This window comes from Carettochelys insculpta, chromosome 3 (genome assembly GCF_033958435.1).
Source record: "Carettochelys insculpta isolate YL-2023 chromosome 3, ASM3395843v1, whole genome shotgun sequence".
Lineage (NCBI taxonomy): Eukaryota > Metazoa > Chordata > Testudines > Carettochelyidae > Carettochelys > Carettochelys insculpta.
Window position 1 is genome coordinate 119,562,856 of NC_134139.1, and position 15,488 is coordinate 119,578,343.

General features: G+C 41.2%; 2 protein-coding genes across 4 annotated transcripts in view; one reads left to right on the forward strand and one right to left on the reverse strand.

The window, feature by feature from the left end:
• The window catches only part of LOC142011369 (uncharacterized), an 86,215-nt gene that overhangs the window by 47,297 nt on the left and 23,430 nt on the right, over positions 1–15,488 (forward strand). For all 3 annotated transcript variants that reach the window (XM_074990710.1, XM_074990712.1, XM_074990713.1), the window contains 2 exons: positions 15,038–15,086; positions 15,187–15,328. In XM_074990710.1, the coding sequence (XP_074846811.1) occupies positions 15,038–15,086; positions 15,187–15,288 (151 nt within the window). In that variant the 3' untranslated portion in view covers positions 15,289–15,328. The remainder of the gene's footprint in view (positions 1–15,037; positions 15,087–15,186; positions 15,329–15,488) is intronic.
• Positions 1–15,488, reverse strand: part of NT5DC1 (5'-nucleotidase domain containing 1) — a 236,584-nt gene that overhangs the window by 23,990 nt on the left and 197,106 nt on the right. The window contains exon 11 of the mRNA XM_074990709.1: positions 4,953–5,121. Within this exon, the coding sequence (XP_074846810.1) occupies positions 4,953–5,121 (169 nt within the window). The remainder of the gene's footprint in view (positions 1–4,952; positions 5,122–15,488) is intronic.

Here is a 15,488-nt window from a genome sequence, read left to right on the forward strand (position 1 = left end):
TAGTGGTCATAGTAGACCACAAGCTAAGTATGAGTCAACAGTGTGATGCTGTTGCAAAATAGCAAACATCATTCTGGGATGTTTTAACAGGAGTTTTGCGAGCAAAACATGAGAAGTATTTCTTCTGCTCTACTCTGCGCTGATTAGGTCTCATTTGAAGTATTGTGTCCAGTTCTGGGCACCACATTTCAGAAAAGATATAGAAAAATTGGAGAAGATCCAGAGAAGAGCAAATAAAATGATTAAATATCTAGAAAATCTGACCTATGGGAGAAGATTAAAAGAATTGGGTTTCTTTAATTTGGAAAAGAGAAGGCTGAGAGTGGTCAGGATAGTACCTAAAAGTACCTTTCAAGTACCTAAAAGTGTGTTACAAGGAAGAGGGAGAAAAATTATTCTTCTTAGCCTCTGATGATAGGGCAAAAAGCTATGGGCTTAGATTACAGCAAGGGAGGTTTAGGTTGGACATTAGGAAAATATTGCTAACTGTCAGGGTGGTTAAGCACAGGAATAAATTGCCTGGGGTGGCTGTAGAATCTTCATCCTTGGAGATATTTAAGAACAGGTTAGATAAATACCTAACAGTAATGATATAGATGGTGCTTGGTCTGGCCATGAGAGCAGGGGATGGACTTGATGGCCTCTTGAGGTCCCTTCCACTTCCAGTATTCTATGATTCTGTGTACATCCTATGACAGGGCATGGTAATGGCTCTAACCCTTCCAAGTAACATTTTAGGATACTGGCAAAAACAAATTCTTCAAGTCTGGTTAAAGACATATTCCTGATATACACCTTCCTATCGTTCTAGGATCCAGTCAGGAACCAATTACAGCTTGAAAATGAAATTGCACTGCATGAATTGAAGGGTAACTGTGACGTGTAAATGACTAAGTAGTTATCCCTCCTTAATGAGTTACCTATGTGTTTGCCCCTTTCATATTTTGGCGGTGGCTGTGGTTTGACATGTCGCAGTGCAGAAGAAAGATTATGGGAACATTTCTGTCAGTCACTGGTGAGGAAGTAATCTTTAAGGTTATGCATGATTTGACAAGACCTCCAGGGGCACACATTAATACACCTATATGGGGCCAAAAGGCTTTAATAAATCATATACAAGCAAAAGGAAACCTACTGTTTGTGTTAACAGCACTTGTCAAAGAATTGGTCAACAATTTTCTTTAGTAAAGTGACCTAGAGGCTTTTTACAAATCAGATTTAATTTACATTTGCTTTAATCAAAAGGCAGTTTATAGTGACTGTTAGCACTATTTTTCAACTGAGAAAATAAATTTATTTTCTTTCCAGTAGTAAACTGCAATGTTAGCATTCTTTACATTTCTCAGATAAAGACTACAACTAGATTCCTAACAATTCAAAACAGTGCTAAACCAAAATTAATGTATTTCACTTCAGACACATGCAAACAATGCTCCAGAGCAAGATACTGGCTGTATATTCAAATCACACATCCTCTCTGCAGCTATTTCTCTTCGTGCCAATTTATCTATTTGTAGGAAAACCCCCATGGAAATGTCAGAAATTTGAAATGATCCTCTTTACTAAGCATATCATGCAATTTATTTAAAGATGCATTACTTCACCCCGTGATTCCATTTTAAAATTTAGTCTTTCAGGAGTATCTATGGCAACTACCATTGTTGCATTGAAGCATTAGCAAGATCTAAATTTATACATGTTGAACCTCTAGTCTAGCACCCTAGGGTTCTGACTGGTGCTGGACCAGAGAATTTCCCGGACTATGGAAGGTCAGTATTGTCTATCAGCATTACCAACACTTCCACTGCACACTGGCCTTGTAAAAGACATTTAGGAGTAAATTACAGCTAAATAACAGCACAGAACACTGACAGCCAGGACTGGTGGCCGTAAATAAGGTTTATGGGACCATGGGAAACTTGGCTACACCCATGATAAGTGGTCATTCAGCTAATTAAAATCATGCCCGATTATGGCTATTGCTGGACCAGAAAGCACCGGACTAGAGAGCAGGTTTGCCAAACTGTCCGTAAGTTTACGGAGAGGGTATTCTTGTGATGTATGAATGACAATTTACGGAGAGGGTATTCTTGTGATGTATGAATGACAATTTACGGAGAGGGTATTCTTGTGATGTATGAATGACAATTTCGTTTCACTTCTGGCCATTTATGTTGTCTTCATATAGTATAAAAATCATGTCTCTAAAAAAATTTGTCTGTCTGTAAATTTTTCCCATTTTGTCTGTAAATGAAATTTCTGTGGCTGGCAACGCTGCTCGAGAGGTTCAAACAGTACATTGTATCAGACACTGCATCTACAGACCCCAGCCACACCATGGTGCTGCCTCTTCTTTGGCTTTCTCTGAACAGCAGCAGCCCTTTACAAGGACCAGGCTTGAATGGGGTCTTGGAAGTGGTACAGCAGCTGGAGGAGCTGCTGGCAGTCTCTCTTTCACTGTTGCTCCACCAACAGGGAAAGGAGCAAACCCGCCAGCCCCACCTACCCTTCTTTCTTCCATGTGCTCCAGCTGGGCTGCTGCTATACACACAGAGCCGGAAGAGAGGCAGCGCTGTGGAAAGGTCGGGGGCGAGCCTGCGGCTTCCGCTCCTTTCCCTGCTGGCAAAGACAGAATGGAGAAATCAGCAGAACTGCCAGCAGCCTATTTTACCACCCTTCCCCCTGCCCTCGGGTGATATGGGATGTGGAGAGGAAGGACACGAGAGCCCCAGACTAAGAGTGTGTGTGCAGTTATGTGAAGGCGTATGTGGGGAGGTCCTCCCCCACTTAGCTGTGTCCCTGCTCTGTACCACACAAATAAGTTATGTTCATCCTTGCCCTTCATGTTGTAGCATCTGTGAGTACGAGCTTGCAACACCGCTGCAAGCATGGGAAAGACTCCCATCAATGTCAGTGTAGCTTAACTGAAGAAATTTAACTGAAAAATATAGGAGTACCTTATAATATGTACTTTATCTGCTTGAGCACTGCAGTTCAGCATTAATTATTGATGATAAACTGCAGAGTATACCAGTAAATATATTGCAACATACCTGGTAAAAATAAACACCTTCTTAGCAACCTGAGATCTCTCTAAAGTACTCAGCTATTAAATATTTGTCAAAAAAAGGGTGTAGAACAGTTATATTTGGTGCAAAATATAGAATGGGCAGATGTGTGAGATGCAATCTAGAATCGTTCTATTGAACCAGACAGTAGAATATTATACTGTCTTCCATTTTCTACTGTGCATATCATTTGCAACTCTAGGCAGAAATACAGTTTCTTCGACACAGTTCAGTGGTAATTTTATCTTTATATTTGTACAGCAAGCAGAATGACCCCCTCCAAACACCCTTGAACATTATAGTTTACAGCATAGACATCTTTAGGCACTTTTAAGGAGATGGCTTTGACAAATTATACCACCAGCTGGGATTGTGCTCTTCCATCAGTTAATTGTAGTAATGATAAGTCATGAAGGAAAGCTTATGCACTTACATGGGCACAGCACGACTCGATTTTAGATGTTTTGCTAGATTTCCTAAAAAATGCGTTAGCTTCCTAAACACAACTGAATATAAAATTACATTTGTATTTTTTTAAAAAAGAGCTATCACATCTATAAATTGTAAAATAAAGCACACACCAGAAAACTGCTAGATTCTTCCACTAATTCTTGTTTAAATCAAACTCGTTTCAAAGCTTCCAGGTGGCCTATTCTTTTGTTCCTGGTCTTTAACAGTTCCAGCTTCAAACATTCAAAAATTACAAGACAGTCCCCAAAATCTTGAGATTAAAAATTCTCAAATTTAAAAACAAACAAACAAACAAACAAACTATCTTTTGACTAATTTTTATTTGGCTAATAGATGGTACACCTTTGGAATTAATTGCAATGACATTCAGTGACCTATGTACTACTTTAAGATACAAAAAGTTAAAGAGTATTCAGTGTGGAAATTGGCTGGGTTAGACTAGGACTGGTAATGAAAACAGAACCCTTCACTGCTACTAGTAGGTCAGCAACCTTTTGAATCTAGCCCAAGTCTACTATGAATACAAAATTTTTCATATAAGATGTTGTTTGGTTGACAAAATGAAATGAGTTGGTGGTCTTAGTCCAGGTTCTGCTATGGATGAGATAATATCCACCAACTGGCATCTTTGGTGGGAGTCTTGATAGAAAGACAGTTAATTACATGAACATAGACTCTGATAGAGCTTCTCATCTCTTTAACGCTTTCAGGCCAAGGTTAAGCATACTACCACTGTTTGTGATGGACCTGTTTTTCAGATGAAGACAAGATGAAAGGCAATGTAATATTATACACATTGCAAAAATACTAAACAATCTTGCAAGACTGACCTGTATTCCCAGAGATTTTTGGGTGAAACTGATAACTGCATTTCTACAATGCCACTGTAAAAATCTAGGTTAAGTGATTCAGAATAAAAGATAAACCATCCCTTTTGGCTTTTTTTTGCAAGACTAACTTAGCTTCTGCATATATTTCCTAGCTTTGTTCTGCTCTAAGAGAAGAAATAGCAAAAATCCTGTGGAAAGACTAGGCAAAAACCGAGAAGTAGCTGAAATCTTTTGGTAAATTTCCAGCCTTATTGTCAAACCAGAGAAGCAGATAAATGTCTGACCATCTGATGAAGTGAGTCTGAGCTCATGAAAGCTCATGCTCAAAACTTTTCTGTTAGTCTATAAGGTGCCACAGGACCCTTCGTTGCTGAATATTTAAAGGCACCTATGAAAACCAAGTAATTCAATCTACAACTATTATGCAAATAAGCATCAATTCACAGTGACCGGCTGTTTACAGTGGAGTGTTATCAGGTAAACTTGTTTTGGAAACAAAGCTTCTCTCAAGGTAGTATCTATAATGTGAAAGCACTACTTCTGGCCACTTTACATTTTCATTATTAAGAATATTCTTCCTTACCTGTTATTGCTTCACTACTTGGAATTGCAATAGTGCTGTAAGCACTAACACATTTGCAAGACCATGTGTTAGTTAAGGTTTCCTCTGCATTTTCCAACCCTGAGATGCTGTCTGTAAAGAAAGAGCCCCACTGTTTAGACACAGAATAAGGAGCTTTTGGGTGATGGCCCTGAAATAAAATAAATAAATAAATACATTAGAAACCCCAACAATAGCCAATCACTAATTAGTGTACCATATTTTCCAGATTATTTTAAGTTCTGAAGCTATCTACTGACTTCTTAATAAAAATATTATTTCTTACAAACAACATGACTGAAAAAGCAAACTGCAAAACAACACCAAAGTCGCCTTAAACCTTTCAGTTTGCCCTTAACTGGTTCTCTGTGACATATAAAGTCACTTTAAACATTGTTTTTTGATGGGTTTTTCCTTCTAATGCATACCTCACTTTCCTCTCTTGGATGGAGGACCTGGGACCACATGATGCATGAGGCTGTAACCTGAGCCTCTGTTCTCCCTTGCCTCAGTTTAGAAGAGCATGCCTGGTGACTGTCAGAGTAACCACAGAGAAAATATTACTCTAAGATTCAGCATTCTTCCCTCTCTTAGCTGAGGAGAGAAGGGGAGTTGTGATTCATATTACTGTCTCTTGGGATATCATTATTCAGGTCACCTAGTAAAAAGTGAAGGTCTGATACATATACTGCGTATTTGAGAGAATATGTGTGTATGTCTGTCTGTCCATCCATCTGTGGGTCTGTTTGTTCAAGAAATTCTCCTAAATGGTAAGAGCTAGGACCCCCACATTTGGTATGCAGCTTCCTCTTATCATAACTTAATGGCCAGGGTTGGTTGTGCCTGGACAATGGGAGGTGCCTAGAATGCAATTGTTTCTTATCAAACAGAAAGGGAGGGGTGTGATAGTTGAGAGAGTTACACTCATCAATGATCACGGTGTGGCAGGGGGCGGGGGAGCAAGCACCCAGGCCCCAGAGAGCAGCCACTGGCCAGGAGTATGGTCCCTGCTGTCTTGGCCCCAGTGAGCACCTCCCAGGCCTTCCAGACTCCTGCTGTAAGTTCCCCCACTCTCTGCCCTGAGTTCTGCACCCCCATCCACGGCCTTGAACATCTCCCAAAACCCTGCCCTGACTCCTGCACTCTTACCCTCTCCTTTGAGTCCCCCCATACCTCCAACCTCTTGTATCTCCCACCCCTTGCCCTGAGCCTTTCCTTACCCCCAGCTCTGACTCTTGCAGCACCCACATTCCCAAGCTCCTGCACCTTCCTAAACCCCCAGGCTCCTGCGCTAAAGGACTCAAGAAATGCCAGGTAAATCTTCTAGTATTTTAAAGATTTAACGTGTATTAAAGAAACTGAGATGGGCAAAGAATTTTTTCTGATGTTTTTGTTGTTATTGCTACACTGCAATTTCTCTTCACAGCTGCTATATGTCCAATAGAGCAGTCAGAAAAAGCCCCAGGAGGCTTCTACAAAAAGGATAAGCAAAACTGCAAATCACATTACGGAAAACCTGCAGAAGACATTTGTGTGCTAAGGATAATTTCAGCCCATCAGAGCAGAGAACAGCCAAAATCCGTCAGAATGCCTCCACATTTATGAACTTCTGCACCTCGTTTTCTACCCAACTGCTTTCTTACAATCTTAAGAACATGTTGGAATAACTGTTGATCACAGGACAAGTCACGTCAAATATATTTATGGCATAACCCCTGTTAATCTCCCATTGCCACTAACTATGGGAGAGAAGAAATTTGACAACGCACACTGGAACCACAACAGAAGACAGACTCAGACCTTGTCTGCACTGCAGTTAGACACCCACAGCTGGCCTGTGCCAGATGACATAGGCTTCCAGGGCTCAACCTCTAGGGTTGTTGAACTGCAGTGTAGACATTTGGGCTGGGGTTGAAGCCTGAGCTCTGTGACCTCCCTCACTTTGCAAGGCCTGGGAGCGGGGCTCCCACCTGAGCCAAAATATTTACATCACAGTGAAACAATCCTGCAGCCTGAGTGCCATATGCCCAAATAAGCTGGAACAGGCCAGCCACAGGTGTGAAACTGCAGGGAAACATACCAACAGTTGCCTATAATCTTTGACCAAGATAAACTGATTTATTCAATAGCATGAACTGATGCAGCAAACCAGGATACATTCCCTAAGTGAATCTATTCTGCAGCCAAGAAAAATATAGGTTGATTGGTGTGGTCAGATCTAGACATTTGTTTCTGTCCATTGCTGGGAACAGAGTGAGGTAGTTAATGACTTCGGTTTTCAAGTACAGCAGGTCACCCAGGAGCTGAGCTTTTCATTAGTTCACTCATCGAGACAGCCTTTTTTATTTGCTTTGTACACAAATAGATTTCCAAGAAAGTCTTAGAGAATTCAATTTAGCTTATCTATCAAACTAAAATGCACTTTCCAGCTGGAGGAGAGCTGCAAAAAGCACAACACTCATCCCAACTGTCCAGCTGATTATTCAAGAAAGTATAGTTGGTGCACACAACCCTTTGTACATAGGTCAGAGCCCCATTTATGGCCAGGGAAAAAGTTCACCCTCCTGTCTTTGTGGATCATTATGCTGGATTCACTAAGCAATTTCAATTGCAGTCTGAGGAAATGCAGTGAGTGAGAGACATGTTCTATCTTAGAGTTGGAATTTCTTCTTTGTATTTGCTATATAAGGGGAGAACAAGGCCTAGAGGTTACAGGCCAAAATTCTTAGCAGAGCAAAAAACAAACAAACCAAAAATGTTAAATATTATGGTTGCCTTTACACCACATATTAGAGGACTTTCTGTCCTCATATTTTATTATTTTCCCATTGTGCTAATCTCCAAGGCTCTACGCCCCTTCAGGCCCCAAAGCCAACCCTCATCTCCAGGCTTTACCTGTCTCAGCCCTCAAATCACCCCCACATCCCCAGAATTAAGCTGCCTCAGCCCCAAATCAGCCCCTAGGACTAACCTATACAACACTGTTGTAGAGCCTGTGTTGGGCAGCCCCATGCACCCAATGGAAGGGAGGCTGGCATGGAGGTGTTCTGCTGGCAGGGGTGAGCTGAGCCACGCCCACTGGAGGGGTGTGGTCGCTTGGCTAGCAGGGCAAGTGAGGGTCTGTCTGCAGCTCCTTGCCCTGCAGCCACTGAACTAATGGAACAAAATTCAGTTATTTTAATAGCTGGATCCCTCCTGCCAACCTGATGGCTGTTAAACCAATTAAATTTAGTTCTACTCTTTCAGCAGCAGCAGCAGGGCAGGGAGCTGCAGAGGAGTCTGCTGTTGTAATGGAATTTTCTCAGAGAGCCCTTATTTTCAGTTCACAGAACCCTGGAGTGCAGCGGAACACCATTTGGGAAGCACTGGTCTATGGGGACCTTCAAAGTCTCAAATACAGATTTCAGGTCATGTCTGTCAAATGCTTCCTCATTATATTGCACTATATTATTCCACCACTGACTGCAGTAATTCTCCCAGGCTCTCTCAATGGCTTATTCAAGCTCTTTTTTAACCCTCTGAAGTCTGAAAAGCTACCTCAGTGTTTCCTGTCACTTTTACCTTTACAGTCCAAATATTACAATGAATAAATGGAGAGATCTTTGGGTGAGATTCTCCCTCCTGCCAAGATCTGCTTGGAATTGGGAAGCTGTTTCCAGAGCCCTGATTCTGGAGCCAAAGCTACTCCCTCCCTCGCCTTGAGCTGAAGTAGCCCAAGGTCTGCTCCAATGTCTGTCATCTCTGTATTGTCCCTAAAGAATCATATGTTAGCCTAGAAATGGCAGAATGGTGCTGTTCTCTTCCCTGACAAACATGCCCTCTGTACTGGTGACTCAATGCAGTTGGTGCTGGAGCAAACTTTATCAGCTGTACTCCACTTGAGAGCACCTCACTGTTGCGGAATTCTCATTGGCTTGTCATGACTGTGTTTCATCAACTGAGTAGTCAAAAGGAGAAGATGGCAGAAGAGATTCTGGCTCTACGTTTAGTAACATGCCTTTAGCTCACGATGAACCTTCCCAAACATCTGAGTGACGTGAAAGATCTGAATGGAAACCAGTCCTAGAACATGGATGTAACCTTAAGATCTCAATCTGTATATTGGCAAATACAAATGCAAGAAAGAGATGTAATTTTTGTTGTTGGTTTGATGAAGATTTTAAGAAAATAGATACAAACACTTAATAATGAGAATGGGAATAATGGAAAAATCAGACTGAAAAATATTTACAAAGAGCCAAATCTAAACAAATCTTGTTTGGACACCACAATTACATCTTTTATTAACATTATTTCCCCATTTGCATCAGTTTTTAGGTAAACAAATATAGTATCCATGTTTATGCCACACCGTTGTCCTTCACCCATCATAATGCCTCATCCTGCAAACACTTAATACTGGGCACAGTGGTTATCAATGTGAATAGTCCCAGTGCCCTTCAATACAGTGCAAAGGGCCAGATTCTCAGCTGGAGTGAAATGGAGTTCTGACAATTTGTATCAGCTGCCTGCAGGATCAGACACACACTGTATAAATCTAAAGGCATAAGTAGAACATTATAGTCCTTCATTAAACCTTACAGTACTATTGCAAGGCTTAATCTCCAGGCAATATCAAGATTAGGTCTGACTAAATGCATATGGATATGATCTTAATGAGAGTAGAGATGAGCGTATAGCAGGCCCAGCATCTTGCCCAAAGCCTGAAGGCCTGTTCTTAATGTCTTTCTGGCTGACCTTGCAGGCCAGATCACTGAGATCACCAAAGATGACGGAAAAAAGCCCATAATATTGTGTGAATAGCAGGTGTTTGACTGGTGACCACTATAACTAGGTATTTCTAAAACAAAATTCTTTTCCAGTTTAATAATACATTAGCTATGCAATAATAACATTTTGTTCACCTAAGGATACCATATTGATTCACAGACATAAATTTATTAAGCCTCACAACATCCTAGACAGGTGGTTACTGTAAATATTATTATACTCATTTTAAAGATGAGTGAACAAAGAGGTCAGTTGATTTTTCCCAAGGTCACTCAGAGGGTATGTTGGAAATAAAATCCATGGGACCTGACTTACAATCCCAACTATTAGACCACCTCTCTAAAATGAGTGTTTCCAGGCTCCTTCTCATTGCTGGTATCTATAAAATCTGTCACTAATTTCCTAATTGTACGTAGATATGTTCCTATTTTCAGAATTTTTACATACGGAGGAACTGCTGCAAGTTCACGTCCTTCAAAATTCTGCAAGAGATTTCACTCTTTTAAATTAGTGGAGAAAAAAAATCTCAGACCAAACAAACTCCAAAAATCTATGGACCTCCTAATTTCACATAATTGTTATTTGCCATGTGCAGTAACTCTCTAGGACAGGGGTCTGCAACCAAAATCGCAAGAAGGGCCATTTTTTCAATTCAGCTATAAAATCAATTCTTCAGGAGCCCCAATGCGTGTGAACAGGAGACAGTCCTTTATAAATAATGCCAAACCATGCTTTTTATCACACCTCTTTTAAGAACAGTGCACAAACAATGATTTGTGCCAGTTAGAAAGTTGTTACCCCCATCTCCAGGCTGTACTCTCCTCAGCCCCCAGATCCTCCTACAATCCTCAGACTTAACCCCTCTGAGCCCCAACCTTCACCACTGTCCCCTGGATTAACCCCTCTGAGCCCCAATCTCCCCCCTGGTCTTAACTCACCTCAGCGCACAGTTCTGCCATGGCAGCTGCCTCCCCCTGCTGCTGCCTCCTTCTGGGTACAGCTGTGTGGCTCTGGTAGAGGCAGGCTTGGTTGCCCCTCTCCACAGCTTTCATTCTGGCTCAGACTTCTGCCCATGTGGGGCGTCTCCCTGCCTGGCCATCTTTCCCTTCCAGGCTCCCTGCCCTGCAGCAGCTGACATCTGAGGGGCTCCAGCTGCCACCACTTAAATAACAAACTAAATTCAGTTTATTCAACAGCGTGCAACTGAATTTAATTTTTTGTTTAAGCGGTGGTCGCAGCAGCCTCTGGAGCCGCATGTGGAGTCAGCAGCTGCAGCTCTCAAAGCCGCAAGTGACCCCTCAAGGAGCCTCAGGTGGCTCTGGAGCCACAGGTTGCCAATCCCTGGACTAGGAGATGCATGAAAAATTCTGATAGTTTACTGCTGAATTGCTCATTTTGTTATGACACATACGTTGAAAAAACTACAACTATTACCACAACTTTATAACTGGTTTGCATGATGAATTTACTTATGAGCATAAAGACAATAATGACCAATAAAAATGGAAGTTATTAGCTGCTGAGGGTGTGAGTGATGGATATTTGTTGTTTAATGTTCCTCACTCTTTTAATGGTGGAACACTATATAGAACTGGAAACAAAAGAGCACTTGTCACATTTGTATTTGCTTTGGGAAGGATGTACTTGTAGCTGGTGTTTTCACTAGGATTTCAGTAGGAGCCAGCCAGCCTTTTCCACCAGAGTGTGATGGATCAGAAAAGGAAAAGAGAGAAAGAGGAAAGACTGGGAGTAAATAAAACGTCACTTACAAAGTCTTTATAAAGAATATAAGGTGACTGAATCAAGATGAAAAGTGTATATATATCACTAAAATAAATATTTCATTAATCCCACAAATCCTTATTCTGCAAAGTGCTGAGCACCTGCAAAAAATACAATGAAGACAGGCACTATATGTAAACTACTTTGATCCAAAAACATCAGTCATTTGAGAGTTAAAAAAAAAAAAGAGGCCAGGGAATATGTTTGTGTTCTTATTCTCTAAGGAAGATGCTTTGTAAATTCCTTGTGTTACCTTCCTTATTCCTTAAAGAAAACATGACAATCTGAGCTCAAAAGCTCTGATTTAAAATAAGATTGTACCTCAACTATACACACGTCATGTAAACACCTAAAATTGGGGAAAGATACTTAAAGTTTATTTAAATTGGAGATAAGAACAGGGCTTTTTTTTCTGCTGGAATGCAGCAGAACTACCACACCGGCCAGTTCCCAGCCATGGAGCTGTGGGGTCCCTCACCACCCTCCCGGCTGGGGTTCCCATGGCTGAGGCTGCCAGGGGTCCCTCCGTCCGCTGGGGATCCCAGGGCTGAAGCTGCCAGTGGTACTTGAGTTCTGGCACCCTTTTTTGTTAGGAAAAAAGCGCTGGAGAAGAACATCTATAATTTGCAAAGATTATTTGATGTTAGCCACAGAGTAACACTTTCTGTTTTGTGTTTATACAGCATGTAGTATCCTGTGGGCATTACCTCAAAGCTATTAATTATTATTATTTATAAATTATTAGCACTATTTATTTGAACACAATTTTCACACACACTGGATTTCTATGAAAGCTGTGTATCAGCTTTTCTCACAATTTCACCCGAAGGTTAACAGAAGAGTTTGATTAGGACAATTTAGAAATACCTCTATAGGAGTGTTTTGAACCAGTCCTCTTAAGTTAGAGCAGTGTGTTCAATTGCAGAGATATAGAAGTGAGCTGTTGTTCAGACCCCAGTGAACAGCACAGCAATAATAACCCCACTGACCTTCCATGACCCCTTAGTTCAGATTACTTTAATCATCCCAATTCATTTTGCCTTTGCTTACTTGCTGTCACCAGAAGTGGATGCAAGTTGAACACAAGTTTGGTGTAGGAAAGATGACATTTGACTCAGACATTGCATTCTATTATACCAAATGCTATACCTCAAATTTTTATCTAAAAGTTGGTTTCCTATTTGATAATTGCAACTACACAGAAAGTTCTTCGCCTGAAGATAAAACCAGGAGTTAGGTCAGATGCCTTTTCCCCAGTGCAACTAAATATAAGCAATAACCATATACTGTTAGGAAATCTATTTGCATACCAAGTGTTTTTGCTATGCTATGTTTCCTCTACTGTTCCCAGAAACTCACAGGAAGAGAAACTTTAAATTAGCATCAGCTTTTTGTTTTAATTAAGTAAATGTACAATCTGATTCATCACAACTATGTATTTAACATACTTGAGAAGACTTGATTGCACTACTCATAAATTCTATTTACAAAGCTGTTACTGTCTGACTTGCAGTGAATTGAAAAAAAAATGCTGGAAATGTTACTTTGAAAACCTAGTACAGAATTTCTGCTTAGGAGTCAGATGGAATTTTTGCAATAAAACTTGTTGATTTAAAAATATATATAAATTTAACCCATATCTTCATAACAACCAATGCAAAGAGATATTATTTGTTTATCTTTTCTCTTTTTATTAAGCAATTCTTTCTTCTTGCTAGAAGATATAAGGTTGTGTTTGCCCTCTTTCCTGCCCTCTGTAACACAGGAAAGAACCTGAACTTTAATGACTTGTTTCACTTATTATCTCACTCTGATGCCTTTCTTTAAATCCAGTTCAGAAAGCAGTGTAGTTCAGAAGAATGTTTTTGATATTTATATGTATAATAAAAAGGGGTGGGGAAACAACCTTTTTTTATTTACTTCATTTCACTGAAACTCATATTTCAGTGTCTATTTTTCACATTACTCCCTGTTCCCCTTCCAAACTGTAAAAAAAATGGGGTGAATGGGTATTTGAATATACAATATGGCCAAATTAAAAACAAAATATTACCTGAACTGGTATAAGCCCACAGCTCAAACAATATTTATAATAGTAAGAAATACTTCTCCATACAAAATAACCAGTTACAAAATGAAACAAAACTTTATTTCTCTTCTGTCAGCAGGTTATTGCTGATGTATTTAAAAACACACCAAAGGAAGAAACATTCAAAACTGAACAGTTTGCATTTGTTTTTTTTTTTTTCCACAGAAAGATTTTTCATGAAAATTCATAGAATCGTAGGATCGTAGAATGCCAGGACTGGAAGGGACCTTGAGAGGTCATCGAGTTCAGCCCCCTGCCCTCATGGCAGGACCAAATACTGTCTAGACCATCCCTGATAGACATTTATCTAACCTGTTCTTAAATATCTCCAGCGAGGGAGATTCCACAACCTCCCTTGGCAACTTATTCCAGTGTTTGACCACCCTGACAGTTAGGAACTTTTTCCTAATGTCCAACCTAAACCTCCCTTGCTGCAGTTTAAGCCCATTGCCTCTTGTTCTATCCTCAGAGGGCAAGAAGAACAAGTTTTCTCCCTCCTCTTTATGACTCCCTTTTAGATACCTGAAAACCGCTATCATGTCCCCCCTCAATCTTCTTTTTTTCCAAAGAAATGGGTTATGAAAAACCACTGCCGAATTTCAATTTTTTGTGCAAAATTTCCTGTGAAATTTATAAAACAAATGAACTCCGAAATGTGAACAATTTTAAAATTGCACATTTTTTGTGAAATTTCCCCATTTTCTAACAGCTCTAATTCTAAATATCTGAACTCAAGACAGAGAATCCCTGTCTCCCCATTCGCTAGAGATTATAGCATGGGAGGCAGAACAGTTCAAACCTTACCGCTCTCTAAGGAGGACATAAGAGGGCGGTAAGGTTTGAATATGCCGAATATGTCTGCGCTGCAGCTGTGCCCCCCAAGCTGACAAACAGATACACAAGAGCATGTGGACACTGTGGTGCAGGCGGTGGCACAAACTAGCCCCCTGAATAAAGGCCCCATGGTGTTGAGAGCAGCCTTCTTTGTAAGCTAAGCACTTGAGCAGCCGCCCAGGAGAGATTCAGGTGCCACCCAGCTAATTAGCAGAGTGCCCACAGCAGGCGGCAGGTGTTTCTCCTGGTGGTGCACATCCACACATGCCTTGGTGCACATATCAAAATTTTTTCTACTCATGGATGGAAAATACAGAGGGCGCCCTGGTTGGGAGGGTTTGCATTCAGGTGGTTAGCTTGCGCTGACGTGCATAGCGCTGCCACGGCTGCTCCGTTGTTCTTGGTGCGCTAGGTCGAGCAGAGCTAGGGCGCTTCTGGCTGCTCAGGCTGGGAGACACACTCCTGGTTGCAGTGTAGGGCTGTGCCCATGTACAGGAAGGACAGGTACGCAGAGGAGCCTCGCACGGGGATGTGCATGGCAGATGCAGCTACGCCACCCTTATGTTCAGCATGCTTTTTCCTTTCTTCCCAGGCAGTTCTGCTACAGCATGGGGCCACAGCCCAGCCCTGCACTCCTTTGGGTGAGTTTCAAGAGGACAGTAGTGCTCACATGGATCAACGGCCCTTCTTCCCAGTCACCTTTAACTGATTTTTATATAATATTTGTATTATTTCTTCCAGGTGATTGTCAGAGGGCATGTAGCTCACCAACCTCTGAGAAGCCTCCCTCTGCATTTAGGAGACATCAGCACACTGGGAGCATATACAATGGAGTTCACCTGAATTCATTGCAGATGACTGGCTTCCACTGCAGGAACTGAAGGTAAGCAAGTTTAGAGATCTGGCTCAGGGCAGTTAGTAAGAGTCATGTGAATGAAGCACTAAAGTCCATGCTTCTTGAGGCAAGGGTTAGCTAGTTTAGTGTCAGGAAATTGAAGGCCATAGGCACTAACGCCGCCTTGTGGTAAAAAGAGCTTTTATGA